This window comes from Culex pipiens, chromosome 3 (assembly GCF_016801865.2).
Source record: "Culex pipiens pallens isolate TS chromosome 3, TS_CPP_V2, whole genome shotgun sequence".
NCBI classification, from domain to species: Eukaryota; Metazoa; Arthropoda; class Insecta; order Diptera; family Culicidae; genus Culex; species Culex pipiens.
The window spans coordinates 6,551,250-6,574,144 of NC_068939.1; the positions used below are offsets into that span (position 1 = coordinate 6,551,250).

Sequence of the window (22,895 nt, forward strand, 5' to 3'; positions counted from 1 at the left end):
GTCGAATCAACTGAAAACAATCTAAAATGCATTTTTCTGCATCGATAATCATATTTAGCATGTTTGGGCTCGTTTTCTTCGCTAAAAATAAAATTTTCGTCAATACTTAGATATTTTGAAAACTAATAATTGCAATACAACTAGACATGTATAAAATGCATTTAAAAACATTTTTTTCATCAAATGTTGAAATCATAGCTCGTTATTTCAATTTTTATACTTTTTTATTTTATTTTATTTTTTTGAAGAATCAAAGATAAATTGAAGATTGGACCTTCGGTTGCTGGAATACAGCGAATAAAGGAAAAATGAATCAAGAAAATTTGAGTTTTTTAAGTCTCTTTCAAACAGCCTTTCTAGTACCAATATCTCAGAAGCTGAAGGTCCTATTTCCAATGGTTAAAAATGACACATTTGTTTAGTTTTTCTGATCTTTTCGTTAAAAAAATTCTAGAATTTTGGAACTCAGCGTAACATTGAATATTTGACCATTAGAGGGTCAACCAACTTTAAAAAAATAACTTTTTTGACTGTGTAAGCAAAACATGAATGATCTAATTAGGCATCTAACTAGGATCTAATTAGGCATTTTTTTAAAGTTGAAATCAATTTAAAATCCATTCCCCTGCTTTTAAAACCATTTTAGTCATGCTTGTTTAATTTTAAAATCTTTTGAATTTTTGAAAATTTTCGATGTTTCGATGTTGTATCGCAAAAAGTTTTTTTTTTCGCCAACGTTTATGTTTTCGTCAAATCTTACATTTTTGGAAACTAATGATTCCAAACAATTGAACTAGTGAAAAATGCTTTTTAAAACACTTTTTGCATTCAAATGTTGAGACTATGACTTGTTTTTTTCAATTTTCTTTTTTTATTTTTTTGCCCCTCCCCTGCTAGAGAAGAAAAATATCTAATTAGGGGTTTCTCAAATTATTAATCGAAACACAAGCAAACTTTGATATAATTTTTCAAGCGGACTTTTTTTTATTCCTTAATCTTAAGTATGGTAAAAATGCATCTGGTTCATTCCTCGGTTCCTATTACATAACGTGCGCAGGCATCGCCGGTTCTAATCTTCGCTTTTAAAATCTCATTCCTCTATCCAATGTAACAGATTCAATTCGACTTACGGAAATATATATATTTTTTTCGCTTAAAATATAAAAAGATTTGTTATGACACGAGCTGGCTGGCTGGCTGCATTCCATATGGCCTCGTCTTTTCCACTATTTCGCGTGTGATTTTATTTTTTTCTATTCTAAACAGTACGTGCGCGGCTGAAAATAGAACTAGATTTTTTGTTGTTGTTTCGGTTTGCTCTCTGAGAGTTTTAAATCGCTTAGCTATCTATCGTTTTGCTCGTCATAAGTACAAGTAACTAGCCTAACCGGGATGAAAAAGTTTGATTGATGATGAGTGGGGGGCGAGAGATAAATTCCTAACCTTAGAAAGTGCAACGTGGTCGATTGATTTTTTTTTCTTGTGAGAAGCTTAAAGCATCGGGAAGGACAGATTGACGACTTTTCACACGTCGGTTTGCTTCGTGCTGCCGGGCTTTGACTTGGGCGAACCGGACGCCCTCGACAGTTGGACGCCCATCGAGCCGAGCAGGTTGGCGGCCGGTCCGGGACCGCCGATCTGCGCCTGGTAGCTCTCCATCATGTTCTTGAGCGTGTTGACGTCGATGTTGACCGGTTTGAAGGTTTCGATGTCGTCAAAGTCGTCGTTGGATTCCTTGCGGTCCGCTTCCTCGGCCGCGTCTCCGCTGATGTCCGTTTCGAAGCTCTTGCCGATGGTGGTTTTGGCCAGTTCGCGGTCCATCTGGTCCATGTACGACTGGAGCTCGTTTTGGACGGCTTTGCCGGTTCGGGTTGGCGACATGTCCTCGATGTTGCGGGCGTACTCTTCCTCGCCGTAGTCGCTCATGTCCGAGTTGTCGGACGAGTCCCAGCGATCCTCGGGGATGACCAGATCGAGGAGGTTCTTTACGGTAGAGCCGAATGCGTCCGGGTCGAAGTCGATTGGCGCGTGCAGCGGTGGAGGTTGCACGTGGTTGTGGTTCGGCACGTGGTCTGCCTTGCTCTTGCTCTTGGTTCGCTTGGGCTTGGTCGGTTTGAACGATTCGACCAATTCGGCGGCGGCTGCAGCGGCCGCATCCTGGTCCACTCCGTCAAACTCACTCTTTCGGTCGAGAAATTCGCTCATCATGGCGGTGAACGATTCCGGCGAGGGGGCGTTGCCGTTGAGGGAGAGTAACGTTCGGACGCCGTAACGCTTCGTCAGCATTTGGTCCAACTCTTCGGGGGAGATGTTGATCCAGCTGTCGTCGTCGGGTGAGGGGAGATCCAGGCCTTCTTTGCGCAGTTCCTCCGGGTCGTAGTCGTTGCGCTTCAGGATGGACACGATTTCTTCGCCGATTTTTGGGGTGAATCTCATCGAATCTTTATTCTCCTGGTAGTATTCCTTGGCGATGCCGAGAAGGCGAGTGTATTCCTGAAAGAAAAAAAAATGTCCTTTATTTTATTTTGTTTTTGTAGAGAGAATATAATGCATCCATGTTCCTCTCGGTTTTCCGTTCAGTCCAGTTATCGAACACAGAGTGGCCACTCAAATCCCAGTTTCGAGTTCCCAACTATTCCCAGTAGCTCCAGAATTAAAATATTGACATTTCTCATCGAGTTAAAAATCGTTTAAAAACTTTTTAAATAAGTTAATTTTAACAATCATTTTTTTTAAGTTCATTACAAATATTAGACTTTTGACACTATAATCATATTTAGCATGTTTGAACTCTTTTGAAAACATTTTAAATTTTCATGAAATACCAATGTCCAACGAAAAGTTTTTTTTTTCGCGAAAAAAAAATTCCGTCGATTCCTCGATATTTTGAAAACTAATGATTGGAAAGCAACTGGGCGCGTGTTAAATGCATTTAATAAAAATCATCCAAATGTTAAAACCTAGGCTTGTCATTTAAATTTTTATATTTTTTTGCCCCCAACCCTTCGACTTTGGTCAGAACCGTGGGACATAAACTCAAAAAAATATTTGAAAAAAATATTTGAATAACGGCCTTAAATATTTAAAAAAAAAAGCAATTTAGGTACTTCAGAAATTGAAAACATTTGGATTTCACTTTTAAAAAAAAGGTAAGTTTTTTTAAAATTAAAATCAAGCAAATAATTTTTATTTTCAAAAGTTTGAGTATTTTTGCAAAAATAAAGTATTTTGTTAAAATCATAGTATGTTACAAACAATAAAGTGGAAATTCACACAAAATTTCCCCCCAAATTACTCCAACCAAACCATGCTAAATTTTCAAAGCATTCACTAAGAATATTTTTTTTGATAATTTAGGCCGTTGCAAATATTTATTGGAGTTTATGTCCGTCGGCTGTGACCAAAGTCGAGGGGGGGGGGGGGGGGGGCAAAAAAATATTAAAAAATATAAAAATTGAAATAACAAGCCTAGGTTTCAACATTTGGATGAAAATAGTGTTTTAAAATGCATTTTACAGGCGTATACTGCCGTTCTATGCATAATTGTCCCATGTTCAAAAAAGTGCAACTGAGAAAAACGCGATTGAAATTTTTCGACCGATTTCTGTGTTTCTACACATAATTGTCCCGTGGGTTCCTATTCGCCCTATGTGTCCCTAATCGCCCCAGTTAGCAGTTTATCACCCTTATTTGTGATCCTCTTGCTATACAACAGGTAAACAAGGCATAATGCTTAGTAAAACTATTGATTCCGTGTAAGAAAATACTTGGTGGGACAATTATGCGTAGAAGTTCAACCATGGGACAAACAGACTTGGTGTTGTTTTTGATGAGTTTCCGAACAAAGTACCAGATTTTATGTGTTTTTCTTAAAGTACACGTCAAACTAAACTTAAAAATGTCAAAAGGTCAAAATCGTCAAAAATGACATGGGACAATTATGCGTAGAACGGCAGTACAGTTGCTTTCCAATCATTAGTTTTGAAAATATCGAGATACTGACGGATTTTTTTTTTTTTTTTCGCAGAAAAAAAACTTTTTGTGGCTGTACACTGTACACTGGCATTTCATGAAAATTTAAATTGTTTTCAAAGGAGTTCAAACATGCTAAATATGATTATAAACGCGGGAAAATGCATTTTAACTGGTTTGCAGTAGATTAAACTTTAATTTTCATTAAAATTTTGAAGTTTTTCGAAAAAATATTTTTTTTGCCCCCTGATTTTTCAGGCCAACTTTGAAAGGGGCAGGGGGGCGGGGGGGGGGGGGGGGCGACATAAACTTTGAAAAGTATTTGCAACGGCCTTAGCAAATTTTCAAAGTATAATTACTCAAAAATTTTGTAAGAATTTTCAGTTTTTAAAACATTTGTAGGTAAAATACCCAAATTTTCACAAAATATCGTATTTTTTGATAATACTCAAATTTTCATAACTGACATTTTTCAAATATTTTTGTAGAATACTAAAATTTACACAAAATACCCATAGTTTGCAATATGGGTAAAATATTTTTTGCTAATGACTAAAATTTTCACAAAACACCGAATTTTCCAAAAAAAAAACTTACATCTTATTCAAACAGTTTAAATTAGGATTTTTGAATACTTGTTCGGTAACTGGGCGTTATATAATTGGGCGCAGGCAAAAGTCAAAAAAACATAACAAACCGAAATGACCGAGGGGTTAATGGATGAATTTTATTAGAAAATAAATTTAGAAATATTGTATTTTGTGAAAATTTGAGAATTTTACAAAACAAAATATAATTAGATGAAAATACATATCAAAATTCACTTCGTTTTATAACCATATTGGAAATAATAAACATTGAGAGTTTTCGAAAATACAGAAATATGTGAAAATTCTAGTAATTTACAAAAAAATATATTAAAAAAGCGAAATGCATACAATATTTTGCTTCGGTTTAAAAATATGTAAACTATGAAAATTTGAGAAAGTATTTTGTGAAAAATTGAGAATTAAAAAAACTCTAATAAACTGAAAATAAATACAAAATTTCGCATCGTTTGATACCAATATTGCAAATTATGATAATTGGAGTGCCTTCGAAAAGAAAAGGTATTTTGTGAAATTTTTTGAGTATTTTTACTTTAAGTCAATTTTAGAAACGCTTTAAAAAAGAGCTATCGTCCGTTATCGCCGATAGAATTATCTAAATAACAATAACGGTAAATCGTTATCGTAATACGCCTATATTATCGACGATAATTGTATCGTTTAGCAACCTTGATTCTCGCCATTTTTCTGTCTAAAAAATTCAAGAATTTTAAATTGAAAATACTTTCACTACAAAAATACTATTGCCAAATACAAGCTGGAATTATTTTTAAAATTTTAAAGCATTGTTACAGAATTGAAGTAATTTCATAATTGTTGAAATTTAGTTCTATTTGCAGATTAAATTAGACAGATCTTTATATTTTTTTTATTATTGAAAGACTTTAACTTTCTGGCAAAATTCTTCAAAATTTAAAGAAAGAGTCAAACAGTTTTAATTTGGATTTTTGAATACTTGTTCGGTAACTGGGCGTTAAATAATTGGGCGCAGGTAAACGTCAAAAAACAAAACAAACTGAAATGACCGAGGGGTTAATGGATGCAAAAATCATGTTCAATTATTTATTTTTTCAAAATTTTATTTGATTTCAAGTCACACGAATTGGGATAAACCATGTCTGCAAAATAACCCCTCGTCTTCCGATCCAATGGATACGAGTAATTTGTAGTATGGACAGTAACCAGGGTACATCACAAAAGATAGCCTTCTCAGGTGGTCGCAGTGAACTTAACCCAATGCCCATTGGGCAACAAAAAAAAAAAGTCACAATTATGAACACTACACAAATATGAAAAGTAAGCATTGTAAATAAATTTCAGTAAACTTTTTTTTCGTTTTTCATCACGAAAATATTATGCATCGGTGGTCCCCCCGTAATTTTTCGTTCGGTTTAGTTAGCGAGCAGCATTGGGTGCCTGTTCTACATTCTCAGCCCAGTTTTCGAACAAGTACTGTAATGTAAAAGCCTTTTGATTCTCAAATAAATATAATTAACAATAGTAATCCAAAACAAACTAAGCAAAATTGATTAAAAAAATTAATAAAAAATATATGAAAAAAATATTCGTCTTCTTAATTCAAGGAGCAGAAAAAAAAATCAGGGGCTTTTCCTTTTGTCGGAAAATAGTAAATTTCCGACTTTCTCGATTTTTTTACATGTAAGGCCACCCTGGGAACAAGTACCTTGTCAAGTTCTAGTCGTTCTAGTACAAGTAAAAGAGATATTGAACCAAATTACCACCGCTCAACCTACCTGCGATCCCTCGATGTTCTCCTGGAAGTACCCCTTCGAGTTCAGCGACTCAAAGTAACTCTTCCATCCCTTATCCGTATCCAGCGACTGCGACGTCTTGGCCTGCGACGCCAAAATCTCAAACCCACAGGCCAGCTTCACCCCCAGCACGTGCGCCTTATAGTTCGGATCGGTGGCCAGCGGCAGACTCCAGCCGGTTCGCCGATCGGGCAGGTAACTGTTGTGCAGTAGCATCGCGTACAAACACTTAGTAAATACAACACTCACGTACACGCAACTCTCCGGCGGAAAGTACCGCATCGCCCGGCACGCCTTCAAATCGATCGAGTCCCGGTTGCAAAACGCCAGCACGGCCGCCGAAACGAGCTGCGGGTTCTCCTTCAGCACCGCCGCCACCCCAACCGGCACGTACAACGTCGTCCGGTGGTGACTGTCCTCAATCCGATCGGGAAACTCCCCTATCCGTTCCTCAATACATCCCTGAATCGCCTTCGAGCCAACGTACCGCGTCCTCCCATCGCCCTTCAACTCCCGGAACACCCGCTCAAACGACAACTCGTCATCTTCCCCATCCCCCTCCCCACCAATCAAGTACAACTCCCCCTCGTAGATAAACACCCGGCCCTCGGCCCGCTCCGGATTGGCCGCCCACCGGGGCAGATGTTCGGCGGCTTCGATCAGCAGAAACTCCCCGTCCGAGTCGACGGCACGTGCCACCAGGCCCGGGATGCGTCGCGTCAGGTGGAACAGCAGGGCCACGATGAACCACTCGTCTTGGATGTTGTCCCCGTAGTGGCTGATTCCGTACAGATGGGACGGCAGGGGAGCTAAAAATAGTGTTTTGGCATTAGTGTGATGGGACGTCGTCATGTGATCGTGGTGTTGTAATTGAATTTATGGGGTTTGAGCCCTTTATGAAGGTTTCTATTTTTGAAAATCGTGATCGATTTATCTAGGGACTGCGAATAGTTGATGTTGAATGTATTTTGATGTCACCTAAAGACCGGCTGAACATTTTTACGTTTTATATCAAGTTTTCAAAGAAAAACATTGACCCTTGAAATCCACAAATTCGGAACACTTTTTTCTTACGATGTAAACAAACTTTTTTTTTCTCTCCAGGAGTACATATTTTTTACAAAATAATGACTTTGCACTCTGAAACCAACGAAACTCATACTTAGTAATGTTATATGAATGGTCTGATAACTTTTTTGTGAAAATATCAGTTAAATTCAGGTGTTCCACAATTGTGGGAGACACAATAACATCCCACAATCATGGAACAGGCAATTTGGAGGCATTGTTTTGCTGCTTAGGATAAAATAAAAAAAATGCAAAATGCAGTTTTTGTTTATAAAGTGTTACTTTTACAAGTGAAATAGCAAGAGAATGTCCAAATAAAGGCCCTAAAAATAGCAGGGTCGGCAGAAAAGTTGCATTTTGCATTCTATTGACAAATTGCCACAAAAGTGTTCCGAATTTGTGGGTGTTCCGAATATGTGGGCTGACTGTAGATTAGACAATACTTGCTATATTACAAATCTTGTTTGAATTTGAAATTGTTAAATGTCAATTAACTCAATAAGCAGTTATTAAAAAATATTTAACTTGTAAATTAATCTAAAGCAAAACAAAAAGATTATTTGGTTGCTACTTTCCTCAAATTTACAAATAATTTGCTCATTTCTCTTAACAGTGGTCCCAATTTGCCACAATATTTTTTTTGGCTGATGCCCGAAGTGTTTTGTTTTGTATCCGTAACGCTCGCACCGGGTCATGTAACTGTTTTAATTTTTTTTGTTTTAATATTTTCAAATTGTTTGTTGTTTTGGAGTACCGTAAACCGGGGTGACTTTGATAGGATTTCAATTTGTTTTTAGAATATTTTCCAACAGGTAAGGTTTTTCTCAAGATTATTATTTTTAAAACATGTACTGGGGTAGACTACACAAAGTCCTTGCACTATTTCGGAAAAAAAGTTTTTCCAATAATGTTTAGAAAAATATTTACGTTAAAAATTTATAGTTTTAATTCCGGGGTGACTTTGATAGTCATAGTTTTTCTTGTTAAAATCATATTTAAGATGTTCAAACTTTATTTGTTCGCTAAATGTACCATCACTGAAGTAGCTGATATAGTTTTTAAGAAAAAAATCAATGTTTATATTTAGTTAACTAAGTGTATAAGCTTTTTAGCAAAATACATATAAATTTTAGGTAAAATTGTTAAAAAGTCGAAATTTTGCCTGAAATTTGTTAAAACTAGTTTTATTTATAAAATTATCGATTTATATTGCATTTTGTACTGAATTCAATGCACGAATCACAAGTTTTCACATTTCACATGAAATTTTTTCAACTGAAATTGCCTATAAGTTTGGAGATTTTTTTTAATTGTGTTTCAAAAACACATATTATTTATTATTTACAAACTTTTTTAACCTTCTCCTAGTGGAAAATTGTCCAAAGAATCCGAAAATGCATTCCGTTTTCCGATAAAAAATAATGTTCATTAAGAAAATCATGACACTTTGAGAAGTTTAAAATAATGACTTTCTTAAACATTTTTTTAACTATAGTTAACTAACTTTTTAAACTTTTCAAAATTTTATGAAAAGTTATTCTTGAGGTACTTTGAACACTTCTCTACCACGGTCAGTATGTTTTTAAACCATTCCTAACGTATTTTAATTATACTCTTCATTTTACGGAAAAATCGCAAACCTATCAAAGTCACCCCGGCTATCAAAGTCACCCCGTTTTACGGTATTTGTGTTTCCATGTTTTTGTGTTTTTTTTTTGTATGTTTTTGTTTTGTATATTTTTTTTGTGTTCTTTTTGTTATTTTTGTGTTTTATGTTTTTTTTTTGTGATTTTTATTGTTTTTTTTTTTTGGGTTTTTTGTGTTGTTTTGATGTTCTGATGTTTTCATTTTTTTTTTGTTTCCATTTTATTTGTATATTTGTTTTTTGGTAAGTTTGTGTTTTTTGTATTTTTTAGTGTTTTTTTTGTTTTTTGTGTGTTTTATGTTTTTGTTTTTTTTATTGTTTTTGTGTGCTTTTTGTGTTTGTTAGTAATTTTTTGTGTTTTATAATCTTGTGTTTCTATGTTTTGTGAATTTGTGTGTGTGTGTTTTTTTTGTGTTATTTTTGTTTTTGGTGTGTATATGGCATGTTTTATATTTTTTGTTTTTGTTTTATGTGTGTTTTCATTGTTTTTTTTGTGTTTTTTGTGTTTTTTGTGTTTTTTTGTTGTATTTTTTGTTTTTTATGTGTATGTTTTTTTAATGTTTTTGTTTTTATATGTTTTTGTTTTTGTGTGTTTTATGTTTTTGTTTTTTTTTATTGTTTTTTTGTGCTTTTTGTGTTTGTTTGTATTTTTGTGTTCTTGTGATTCTATGTTTTGTGAATTTGTGTTTTTTGTGAGTGTTTTTTTTTTGTATATTTGTTCATTTGGTGTTTTTTAGTTTTTGTTTAATTTTTGTGTGCTTGTGTTTTAAGGTTTTGTGTTTTGGGAATTTTGGGAATTTTGTATTTTTTTGTGTTCTTTATGTTTTTGTGTGTTTTTGGCATGCTTTATATTCATTTGTTTTTGTTTTTTGTGTGTTTTCATTGTTTTTTGTGTTTTTTTTTTGTGTGTTATAGTATTTTTTGTGTTTTATTGTTTTTTGTTGTGTTTTTGTGTTTTTTTTTTATTTTTAGTTTTTTTCTATGTATTTGTTTTTTTTTATGTTTTGTGCTCTTGTGTTTTTATGTTTTTAGTATCTGTGTATTTTGTGTCTTACCCGCCCGTGTGGATCAATCGGTCCATATTTACACAAAGAATTTTGGATACTCTAGTACACTTAGGAGCCCAGGGCGGCGAAGTCCTTGTAGTTAAAAAGGAAGACACTAGTTCTTGGTACCAGCAATGTTGGCCGACAGCTATAAAGTCAACTTCGTTCGTATTTTGTGTTTGTTTATAGTTTATTTTTGTTTGTTTGTATTAGTTTTTTGAGTTTTTGTTATGTTGTGTTTTTTGTTTTTAAATTTTAGATTTTAGATTTTAGATTTTAGATTTTAGATTTTAGATTTTAGATTTTAGATTTTAGATTTTAGATTTTAGATTTTAGATTTTAGATTTTAGATTTTAGATTTTAGATTTTAGATTTTAGATTTTAGATTTTAGATTTTAGATTTTAGATTTTAGATTTTAGATTTTAGATTTTAGATTTTAGATTTTAGATTTTAGATTTTAGATTTTAGATTTTAGATTTTAGATTTTAGATTTTAGATTTTAGATTTTAGATTTTAGATTTTAGATTTTAGATTTTAGATTTTAGATTTTAGATTTTAGATTTTAGATTTTAGATTTTAGATTTTAGATTTTAGATTTTAGATTTTAGATTTTAGATTTTAGATTTAGATTTTTTAGATTTTTAGTTAAAAAATAAATTTTAAAGTTTTAATGAAATTTTATGTTTAATTCAAAGAATGAAATGTCATGTTCAATTCAAAGAATATTTCCAGACTTTTTTTTGAAAAGGACCTATAAGCTATTGTCTTTCATATGTTTATAGGACCTAATCAAAAAAAACTCTAGATTTGTAGGGAAATATCTGAAAATATTCTATTGTTACTTTTCTTTTAATATTGTCTTATAATAATTCGAGTTTTGATAATTTTTTGTTCAATTTCTTAATGCAATTCTTAATACGATTTTTGTTTTTGTTCATGATTCGACTATCCGAAGTCCCTTAAAAACCTTCGGATGATGATCGAGGCTCCGGATAATCGAGTCTGGACTGTAAAACTATCCAACGATCAAGCATCATTCCAATGTGATTTTTTCTGATCTATCCAATAATATTGTTCAGATTAAAAAAAAATATGCCTAATTTTTTAATGGCCAATACATCTTCCCAAAAACTACCACTGCGGTTCAATTATGATTGCGCTTATTATATAAATGACCACTATATTAAATATTTAAATATGTACATATTTTTAAACATTTTTATGTAAAGCAAAGAAATTTAATGATCTCTACATGCAAGTCATGGTGACTTTCTGTGAAATGTATTGTTCGCCATCAATGTATCATAAAAATCATTCAACAGTTTGTATTAGGATAAGGATGAGTTCAGAGAATTTAGTTACATTAGGTGCAAATTTTATCTTATGGGTTGAAGTTAAAATAAAGCATATTAAATCTGCCAAAATATTGATTTAGAAAACTTTGCATCACTGTTTTTATCTAGCCCCCTTTCCTCGCGTCGAAGAAAAAAAAAAGCTAAACCTCATTCGCAACAAGCTGATTAGCTCAAGAAGGGATCGATGAATGAAACGAACAAAAATACTCACCGTCCGCCTCCAAACCACCATCCCCGTCCTGTCCGCTGGCCTCAATCAGTAAGCGCCTTTGGCGATCTCCGCCCTTTCTGGCCACCACCTTGAACCCGTCCCGGTGCCAAATGTACCGCTGGCAAAACTCCTTGGCCAGTTTATTGACCTCGGCCAGCAACGCCCCAAGAGACTTTGCCGCAGCCGATTCTGGGTCACAATTCTCGAGGGCCTCGTCCTCATCGGCGGCCACGGTTCCCAACGAGGCACCCGGAAACAGGAAGTACTCGACAAAGTCATCCTCGCGGACTTGCTGCAGGGCGTTGTTTTGGATGGAGGACATATTTTTCACACGCGATTTTGTTAACTTATTCTATCTTCCTTTTTCGGTTCAACGTTTCGACGACGACGACGACCGCGGGGTCACTGCGAGAGAGAGACAAGATTGACGACGGTGATTCACCTTTTGCTGGCTTTGTCACAACACACTACTCCGCGAATGGTGCTGCTGCAGTCGTAAATCGGATTTACGGACTTTTTCTGCGGTGGACAAAAGAGGACTGTTTTGGTTTTTCGCTCTCTCGCGGTTGGTCAATCGACTTTTTTTTTCTTGTGTCTCCTCCTCTCGCACCTTTTTGCGCAAAGGATTGTTGTTTTTATCGCGTGCATGCGGAGAGAACTGTCACTTTTAGGCAGGGTCGTATTCAGTCACGAGTCAACACAGCATGGTGTGTAGAGATTTGCTAACAAGTTTTGTTCCAGGATTAAAAGTTCTGCGTCGATTAATGCAAAAGTTCTGCAAACTACTATTGAAACGAGTTACCCCAGGATTTTTCGAAAATCAACAATTCCTATCGTCATTGAAAATTTAAGGGGGAACCCCTTCATAATTTCCCCTAAAAAACAGAGTACAAAATCAAAATTATTAACTTTAATAATATTTTCATTGAAAAAAACTGTTGTAATATCGAGAATAAAATGTACTGTAAACAATTATTTGAATATAGAAAAAACCTAATTTAATTAAATTATGATTTTAGGGATCACAGATAAGTAAAAGAAGTTAAAGCCCAATATTTTTTTTTATTTAATTGAAATTCATAAAATGTTTAGTAGAAGTATAATTGTAGTGATCTGTGTGCACCAGGTCAAGGATTTAAACTAAATTTGCTCTTTACTCTTTAAAATTATAACACGTTCATTCTTAGATGGAGAACTCTTCCAGACCAAACGATCAAATCTAAAGTTTTTAAAAGGCCCAAAAAAACTAATTTTAATATTTGCTTTTCGTTATTTTGGAAACCGAGTGTACAAAAATACCTAATCGTGAAAAATTAAAATTTGGTTCATTGATCTTTTTCCAAAAACTCCAGAAATGATCACGAGTGCGGTCCAAGTGGTTTAATTACGAGTTATAAAAAAAATAAATAAAAAAATATTTTGATCTAACAATCCGAAACAAAATAATTAAAAAAATCCAAAATCTTAGAATTTAAAATTTTTAATCTAATATGCCTAAAATCTATAAAATCATTATCTTATAAGACTTCAAGTCTCAGAAACTTAAATTTAAAACCCCAAAAAAAAACTAGATATCATAAAGTCTTAAAATCTTATAGACTCAAAATCAAAATCTTTAAACCTTTCAAAATTAAAAATCTCGAAAAATTCTCAAAATCGCAAATTCAACCTTTTGGAAGCCGCTTGTTTTGGCGTTTCGAACATGAGCTTTTACAAAGTGTGTACAAAGTACACGCATGCTACTGCCGGTGGGTTATCTTAACTCTGAAACCTGAAATTCACAAAATTCAAAAAATAAAAATTAAAAAAAGACCCAAAACCTAGCCCAAAACTCTATACTTTCATTATCAAAAACAACAACAAAAACGTTACTTAATCCACCCTTAGGTGGTTGGCGCCTTCCTCACATTTAAAGGGTGCTATCCAAAAAAGACAAAAAAAGCGGTATTTCTCAGTGTTTTATCAATTTGACTCATTATTCATGCCACTGGATAGTCAGATCTTCATATTGCATGGCACTTATGTGCTTACAACTTATGATGGGGTAGTCAGATCTTCAATTTAATTCGTGCTCGTTGAAAAGATCTTTTAATTACCTTTCCAAAGATAGGTCGCATGAATATCATTAGATGAGATGAGATGATCATGAGATCCGGCCTCCAAAAAGTGCATAAATAACACTTAAGTGTTTAAAAATTTTGATAGGGTTGTCAGATCTTCAATGTCTTGGACGCGTTGGAAAGGTCTTTTGATTACCTATCCAACGATAGGTCGCATGAAAGATCCGGACAACGTTTTCATCAAAATATCTGAGATCCGGCTTCCAAAAAGTGCGTAAATAACACTTAAGTGCTTATAACTTTTGGTAGGGTTGTCAGATCTTCAATGTCTTGGACGCGTTTGAAAGGTCTTTTAAATACCTTTCTAAAAATGTATAGGATGATGGGGTTTCTTACAAAAACCACCCTTTTTACAATCTTCCGAACTTTAGTCAAAATCGTTTTTTTAGCATAACTTTTGAAGTACTTAACTAAACTCCATAATTTTTAATAGCGACTTATGGGACCCAAAGACGGATCGAATGAGGTCAAAACGGACAAAATCGGTTTAGACAGTCTCGAGATAATCGAGTGACAATTTTTTGATCAACATCCCACCACACACACAGACATTTGCTCAGGATTTGATTCTGAGTCGATAGGTATACATGAAGGTGGGTCTAGGAGGTCTAATTGAGAAGTTCATTTTTCGAGTGATTTTATAGCCTTTCCTCAGTAAGGTGAGGAAGGCAAAAATAAAAAATTAAAAATATAAAAATTTTCAAATATCCAAAGCAGATATTGAAAAAAATAAGGAGTTTCTAATATGATGTAAACAAAATCTATAATTCAAAACGTTCAAAAACTTAAAAAATGAAAATGAAGGCTTCGCAAGCAACAAAATCCAGAATTCATGCAATGTTTAGATCCATTTACTTTTATTATATATTTTATAGTGTATTTTTGTATTTTTGTATTTATGTATTTTTGTATGTTTTTTTTTCATATTTTTATCGAAATTCGAACATTTTTTGCAAAAGTAGATTCCTATGTTGTTTGCAGAACTTCTGCAGACTCTGCCACAGACCTAAAGTCTCCACAACATCCTGGTCACCCTATCTCAGCGAACTCAAACGAGAAACGTCAAAATCTCATCCTCGACTGTCAAACTACCAAACCAAAACAAACTAAAATTGAAACGATTATGTGAAGATCTCGCAACTTAATTCCTTAATTTATTGCTCCGTTTGCTTGCCCTCGCGCGTTAATTCAGTGTGAACAAATCTTTCCGTACTCTCTACGTTCAAAGACGCACCCAAAACCCCGGAAGTGTCCAATCAACGCGCACGCTCGTTCAAATTTAGCCAAGAAGCTCATCGTCAGCAGAAATTCGATCACCTCCGCGCGCGCACGTCTTGGAACCGATGCCCTGACTCTGGCCACGTCCGCCACGCTGTCCCAAATGACCGCTGCTGCTGCTGTGTCTTCGCCGAGCCGCCTCCGGAGATGCTGCAAATGCTGGCCCTGCGATGGTTCCGTCGGTACAAGGTGTTCTTCCTGATCGGATTTCTGATCGTGGCGGCGCAGATCTTTCTCGCGTACAAGCTGCTGAAGATTCCGGTATCGGGGAGTGGGAGTACGGAGGAGCGGGACCTGAGCAAGCGGCTGTACGAGAAGTATGTTAGGAAGGTCGCGGGTGGGTCGAATCTTTCGGCGGACGATGAGGATCCGGGGCAGCAGCAGGTTCAGCAGCGGATTCCGGCTGGGCGGGAACCGAAGAAGGTGGAGAGTGGCGGTCGGACGTTCCTGAACGTGGCAGAGTTGGAGTTTGTGGTGCCGTGCGATATTCACAGCAAGGAGACGATTTCGGCGATTCACCGGGCGAAGAGTCAGGAGTGCAAGAGGCAGATTGTGGACATTGCCTGTGCGATCCAGTCGGGACGGTTCTATCCGAAGTCGTTGCCGAATTACTGTCCGAGCGGGGACTACGTGCCGAGCAGGTCGCTAGGGTGCTTTCAGGACGAGAAAAACTTTCGGATTTTGTCCGGTTATTATACGAACTTTAAGACGACTAATTCGCCGAAGCGATGCATTCAGCTTTGTTTGCAATCCGGATTTCTGTACGGTGGAGTGCAGTACTCGTAAGTTTGACGAAGGATTTTTTCAGCTTTAATGTTTAATTGCGGTCTTAAATTTGCAGCAGCGAATGCTTCTGTGGGGACGAACCGCCCAAAGCGTCCGCGAAACTGCCAGATTCGAGTTGCAACATGAAGTGTTCCGGGGATCCGAAGGAGGCCTGCGGCGGGTATTTCACGGCCAACGTTTATGAAACGGGAATTGCTAGTAAGATTCCGGATTTTTGGTCTCCAACTTTGAAGACTTAACGACTATTATTCTCTCTTTAGAATTCAGCGCCCAAACGACGGAGATTACGACGAAGGCAGGCGTAGAACCGGTTCGGATTGTTTTTTTGCTGACGTTGAATGGTCGGGCGCTGCGGCAGGTCCACCGGCTGCTGAGGACACTTTACAGCCCCAAACATTACTACTTTATTCATATCGATTCGGTAAGTTATCGTGGCAGAAATATCTAACTTCAAGGCAAGTACAGAGTTGAGAAGGATTTTAAATTGAAATACCTATAAAAACGTTTCTTAATCCAAAATTTTCAGAAAAAAAACTTAAAATTTAGAAATACAAAAAAAAACTAAATAATTCTGAATCAAAAAAATACATCAAATTTACAAAATTTGCTATTTTTTAAAATTACCAAAATTTACCAAATTTACCAGATTTACCAAATTTACCAAATTTACCAAATTGACAAAATTTACAAAATTGACACAATTGACAAAATTGACAAAATTTACAAAATTTACTAAATTGACAAAATTTACCAAATTTACCAAATTTACTAAATTGACAAAATTTACCAAATTTACAAAATTTACAAAATTTACAAAATTTACAAAATTTACAAAATTTACAAAATTTACAAAATTTACCAAATTTTCCAAATTTAAAAATTGACAAAATTTACAAAATTTACAATATTTACCAATTTACCAAATTTACCAAATTTGCCAAATTTAGCAAATTTGCCAAATTTACCAAATTTGCCAAATTTGCCAAATTTACCAAATTTACCAAATTTAAAAAAAATTTATCAAATTTACCAAATTGACAAAATTCACAAAATTTACAAAATTTGCAAAATTTACAAAATTTACCAAATTTACCACATTTACCAAATTGACAAAATTGACAAAATTGACAAAATTTACAAAATTTACAAAATTTACCAAATTTACCAATTTAACAAATTGACAAAATGGACAAAATTTACAAAATTTACAAAATTGACAAAATTTACCAAATTCACCAAATTTTCCAAATTTAAAAATTTTACAAAATTTACAAAATTTACAAAATTTACAAAATTTACAAAATTTACAAAATTTACAAAATTTACAATATTTACCAATTTACCAAATTTACCAAATTTGCCAAATTTACCAAATTTGCCAAATTTGCCAAATTTACCAAATTTACCAAATTTATCAAATTTACCAAATTGACAAAATTCACAAAATTTACAAAATTTGCAAAATTTACAAAATTTACAAAATTTACCAAATTTACCAAATTTACCACAATTGACAAAATTGACAAAATTGACAAAATTGACAAAATTTACAAAATTTACAAAATTTACAAAATTGACAAAATTTACCAAATTCACCAAATTTTCCAAATTTTACAAAATTTACAAAATTTACAAAATTTACAAAATTTACAAAATTTACAAAATTTACCAAATTTACCAAATTTACCAAATTTACCACATTTACCAAATTTACCAAATTCACCAAATTTACCAAATTTATCAAATTTACCAAATTGACAAAATTCACAAAATTCACAAAATTTACAAAATTTGCAAAATTTACAAAATTTACAAAATTTACAAAATTTACAAAATTTACAAAATTTACAAAATTTACAAAATTTACAAAATTTACCAAATTTACCAAATTTACCAAATTGACAAAATTGACAAAATTGACAAAATTGACAAAATTGACAAAATTGACACAATTGACAAAATTGACAAAATTGTCAAAATTGACATAATTGACAAAATTGACAAAGTTTACAAAATTTACCAAATTTACAAAATTGACATAATTGACAAAATTGACAAAATTTACCAAATTGACAAAATTGACAAAATTTTCCAAATTTACAAAATTTACAAAATTTAAAAAGATTTTTTTTAAGATTTTTTTAAAGATTTTTTCTATAAATTTTAATTTCAAGAATTTTAAAAATTTTAAGAATTTTAAGAAATTTAAGAATTTTAAGAATTTTAAGAATTTAATTTTTTTTGAGAATTTTAAGAATTTTAAGAATTTTAAGAATTTTAAGAACTTTAAGAATTTTAAGAATTTTAAGAATTTTAAAAATTTTATGAATTTTAAGAATCTTAAATTTTTTAAGAATTTTAAGAATTTTAAGAATTTTAAAAATTTTAAAAATTTTAAGAATTTTAAAATTTTTAAAAAAATTTAGAATTTTATGAATTTTAGGAATTTTAAGAATTTTAAGAATTTTAAGAATTTTAAGAATTTTAAGAATTTTAAGAATTTTAAGAATTTTAAGAATTTTAAGAATTTTAAGAATTTTAAGAATTTTAAGAATTTTAAGAATTTTAAAAATTTTAAGAATTTTAAGAATTTTAAGAATTTTAAGAATTTTAAGAATTTTAAGAATTTTAAGAATTTTAAGAATTTTAAGAATTTTAAGAATTTTAAGAATTTTAAGAATTTTGAGAATTTTAAGAATTTTATTTTTTTTAAGAGTTTTAAGAATTTTAAGGATTTTAAGAATTTATTATTTTTAAGAATTTTAAGAATTTTAAGTAGGTATTTTAAGAAATTAGAAAAATATATAAGAATTTTATGAATTCAAAGCATTTTAATTTTTTGTTTTAAATTTATGAATTTAAAGAATTCATAAATATTAAGAATTTGAAGAATTTTAAAAAAATTGATAATGTTAAGAATTTTAAGTATTTAAGAATTTTAAGAATTTTAAGATTTTTTTTTACGAATTTTAAGAATTTTGAGGATTTTAAGAATTTTATTTTTTTAAAGAATTTTAAGAATTTTAAGTAGGTATTTTAAGAAATTTAAAAAAATATATAAAATTTAAGAATCCAAAGCATTTTATTTTTTTGTTTTAAATTTAAGAATTTGATTTTTTTTTTAAATGTAAGAATTTTAAGAATTAAAAAAAATAAGAATTTGTTTATTTTAAATTTTCAAGAATTTTAAATTTTTCAATATTTTTAAGAATTTAAGGAATATTAGGTAGGTAGATATTTCAAGAAATTTAAAATTTTTAAGAATTTTAAAATTTTTAAGAATTATAAAAATTTAAGCAACTCAATTCTTATTTCCAGCGCCAACACTACCTCTACCGGGAGCTGCTCAAGCTGGAGCAGCACTTTCCAAACATCCGTCTGTCGCGCACCCGCTGGTCCACGATCTGGGGCGGCGCGTCCCTCCTGCAGATGCTGCTGTCCTGCATGGAACACCTGCTGCGCGAAGTTCCCGAGTGGGACTGGGACTTTGTGCTGAATCTGAGCGAAAGTGACTTCCCCGTCAAAACGCTGGACAAGCTGGTGCGCTTCCTGAGCGCGAATCGGGGCAAGAATTTCGTGCGCAGTCACGGCCGGGAGGTTCAGCGGTTCATCCAGAAGCAGGGGTTGGATCGGACTTTTGTGGAGTGCGATAATCACATGTGGCGGATTGGGGATCGCGTACTGCCGGCTGGGGTACAGATTGACGGGGGGAGTGACTGGATATGTTTGTCGCGGGACTTTGCGCGGTACGTGACTACGGGGGACGATTTGATCCGGGGGTTGTTGGTGATATTTAGGCAGACGATTTTGCCGGCGGAGTCGTTCTTTCACACCGTGCTGAGGAATTCCGAGTTTTGCAACAGCTACGTGGACAACAATCTGCACGTGACCAACTGGAAGCGAAGGTTGGGCTGCAAGTGCCAGTACAAGCAGATCGTCGACTGGTGCGGATGCAGTCCGAATGACTTCAAGCCGGACGACTGGGCGAAGCTGCAGGGCACCGAGTCGAAGCAGTTTTACTTTGCCCGCAAGTTCGAACCGATCATCAACCAGGAGGTGATCCTTCAGCTGGAAGAGTGGGTCCACGGACCGTATTCGGCGGACTACCCGAATCTGCACTCGTACTGGCAAAACTTTTACCACTATCGGGACGATCCGGAAGACGTGGCCACCCTCGGAGTCGCGTACAGTCTGCTCCGGATCAACGCCAACGCCAAGTTCAGCGCGTTCCAAGAACCGTTCCGGATACGAGAGCTGAACCACTTCCTCGAACGGGACCGCTACCGTGGATTCCTCATCCAGTACGAAGCGTCCCTCGTCGATGGCCGCACCCTCACCGTCGAAACTCGCATTCAACCAAATATTTCCGCCCAAGTCGCCAAATCGGCCTCCCTCGGACGACGTCTGACCGCCCTCGAAGTCAGCACCGACTACGACCAAAAAGAACAAACAACCCGCAACCTCCAGCGCATCATCGGCACCAACTCCGACCTCATCCTAATCTTCCGGCTGGCCGCCGCCTCCAAATCCACCCCCCAAGACAAAAACACCACCACTCACGCCCTGACCGTGCTGTGGATCGACCCCCGCGGCGAAATATCCGACACCGGCGAACTCACCATCGAGGACAACCCGGCCGGACCGCCGGAAAACCTCGTCCACTTCAGCAAAGCGGCGAACCTGCGCCACCCCCTACAAACCGGCATTTGGACGGCCAAACTGATCGGCACCAGCAAGAAGGTCGTGCTGGGCGTGACGCGGTTCCTCGTGACCGGTGGGGACAGTGATGGGACAACCAAAGAGCAACTGGATTCGCTGGTGCAGCAGTTTTACACCGTTCGGGAGAGTTGCTGGGTGGGAGGGGAACGCAATGCGGAATCGGGCGTGGAAGGGTTGGTGGAGTGCAGCGGAACGAGCTGGAGCAGCTTCGCGCCGGATCCAAAGAGTGATATTTACACGGCGGCCGTCGGGTATCAAGGTGAGGGATTTAGTTGAATTTGGAGGGGGGATGGAGAGATTAGCATTTGTTTTTTTTTGTTGGTTGTTTTAGGTTGTAGATTTTATTCCTAACCCCACTTTTTGTTACAGTGCCATCTGTTGGTGGAGGGTGGTGAGCGAAACGGCTTTGAAAAAATGTATTTTGAGTATAAAATCAGGACAAGTGCAAGCAAATGTTGGATTGTAGTCGTTTTCAGTATATAAATGATCTAAATATTTCGATTTTTCGAAAAATAAAAAAAAATAAAAAAATAAAGCTAAAGCAAGAAATTTCAAAGTGAACAAAAAACCTATAAAAATTTTTAATAATTTAATCATTTTAAAAAAAATGTTAAAAAAACAGGGGCAAAAAAAAAATAAAAAATACAAATTGCGAAAAATTAGAAAAAAAACATCAAAATTAAAAAAAATCAAAAAAGTCAAAGCTATATCAAAATTTTCAGAAATTTCAAAAATTTAAAGTCCCAATGTTCAAAAAAATTAAAATATAAAATTTTTGTTTTAACAAAATTCAAAGTATTTCAGAAAATTTCAAAAATCTTAATCTGACAAAAATATCAAATAAAAAATTATAATAAAATTTTTTTTTTTAAAAACCTTTTTTTTTAAAGTTTTTTTTTAATTCTTTGTGTCTGATTAATTTTATATTTTTCACATTTTGTAATTTTTGAGCTTTATTTGTTTTTAGTTTAGTTTTTGATCAAGAATTTTTGAATTTATAATTTTTTAAATTGTTGAAGAAATATCAAAGCATTTAGAAATTTTTATTTTTTTTTAATAAGGCCGATGCAAATATTTAAAAAAGTTTTTGTCCCTCGGCCCTGGCCGAGGTCAAGGGGGGGGGGGGGGCAAAAAATAAAAAAATATAAAAAATTAAATAACAAGCCATAGTCTTCACATTTAAATGAAAAAAGTGTTTTAAAATGCATTTTACACTAGTTCAGTTGTTTTGCAATCATTAGTTTTCAAAAAATCTAAGATCTGACAAAAACAAAAAATTGTATCGAAAAAAAAAGATTTTGCATCAAAAATTTTCAAAAAATCTTAAGATTTTTTAATAAACCCAAACATGCTTAAAATGATTTTAAACGCAGGAGAATGTATTTTAATTTGATTTCAGCTGGTTGCACTTGAATTTTCATTGAAATTTTGAAGTTTATTGTAAAAATATTTTTTTTGCCCTCTGATTTTTCGGGCCAATTTTGAAGGGGGGGTTGACAAAAACTTTTGAAAATATTTGTACCAGCCTAAACTGCAAAGAATTTCGGAAACGAAAAAATCTAAATTTGGTAAAAAACAGAAATTTATTTTTTTTATTTTAGAATTTCAGAAGTTTAACATTTTGAACAGCAAAATTGAAAAATTTCATAATTCTAAAATTTCAAAATTTCATGATCAAAAAATCAAAATCAAAAAACTTTTAATCTCAAAATTAAAGAAAGTAAAATTTTTATGTTTGGATTTTAAAAACTTTTTCAATTTTTAGAATTTTGGAATTTTTTATTATGTTTTAATTTGTTTTAAATTGAATTTGAATTTAAATCAAATTTTCAAAGTTTTGTTTTATTTCGATTTTTTTATTTTTAGAATCACGAATTTTTAAATTTTACTCTGTTTTGAATTCTTGAATTTTAAATATATTATTAAATAAACGACATAAACCTTTGGAAAATATTTGCAACGGCCTAATTTACTGATGGAAATTGGAGAAATATTTCAAAATTTCTTTAAAATGTAAGCAATTTACAGATTTTGATTGCTAAATTGTTTTGAAAGTTTAAACAAGGTTTAACATATTTAAAATTTTACATATTGATTTGTTAAAAAATATTAAAAAATCTAATACTTTTTAGTTTTTGGCTGTTTAAACTTTGAAAAATTCAAATAACTTTCAAATTTTTGTTATTCAGATCGGCGATCAAAATAATTGGATCGACGTTTGTTGAATAAAAATGCGATCATCTTTTGTTTAACGATGTTTTATCCATGTTACACATTTTCCTAAGTTGAGAAATATTAGGTAGTCAAAAACACC

General features: G+C 33.7%; 2 protein-coding genes across 2 annotated transcripts; one reads left to right on the plus strand and one right to left on the minus strand.

Annotated features, from left to right (window-relative positions):
- Window positions 1–1,483: 1,483 nt before the first annotated feature.
- LOC120430252 (protein ecdysoneless) lies at window positions 1,484–12,321 on the minus strand. Its single transcript, XM_039595337.2, has 3 exons — window positions 11,679–12,321; window positions 6,335–7,161; window positions 1,484–2,493 (listed from the first exon to the last, which is right to left on the minus strand). Exons 1-3 carry the CDS (start codon window positions 11,998–12,000, stop codon window positions 1,525–1,527), a joined length of 2,118 nt encoding a protein of 705 aa, XP_039451271.1. The 5' UTR covers window positions 12,001–12,321; the 3' UTR covers window positions 1,484–1,524.
- A 2,560-nt stretch (window positions 12,322–14,881) lies between these two features.
- Window positions 14,882–21,189, plus strand: LOC120430253 (xylosyltransferase oxt). The gene is made up of 5 exons (XM_039595338.2): window positions 14,882–15,858; window positions 15,918–16,060; window positions 16,123–16,283; window positions 19,181–20,840; window positions 20,951–21,189. The coding sequence occupies exons 1-5, from the start codon at window positions 15,224–15,226 to the stop codon at window positions 20,974–20,976; spliced, it is 2,625 nt and encodes an 874-aa protein (XP_039451272.1). The 5' UTR covers window positions 14,882–15,223; the 3' UTR covers window positions 20,977–21,189.
- Window positions 21,190–22,895: the final 1,706 nt, after the last annotated feature.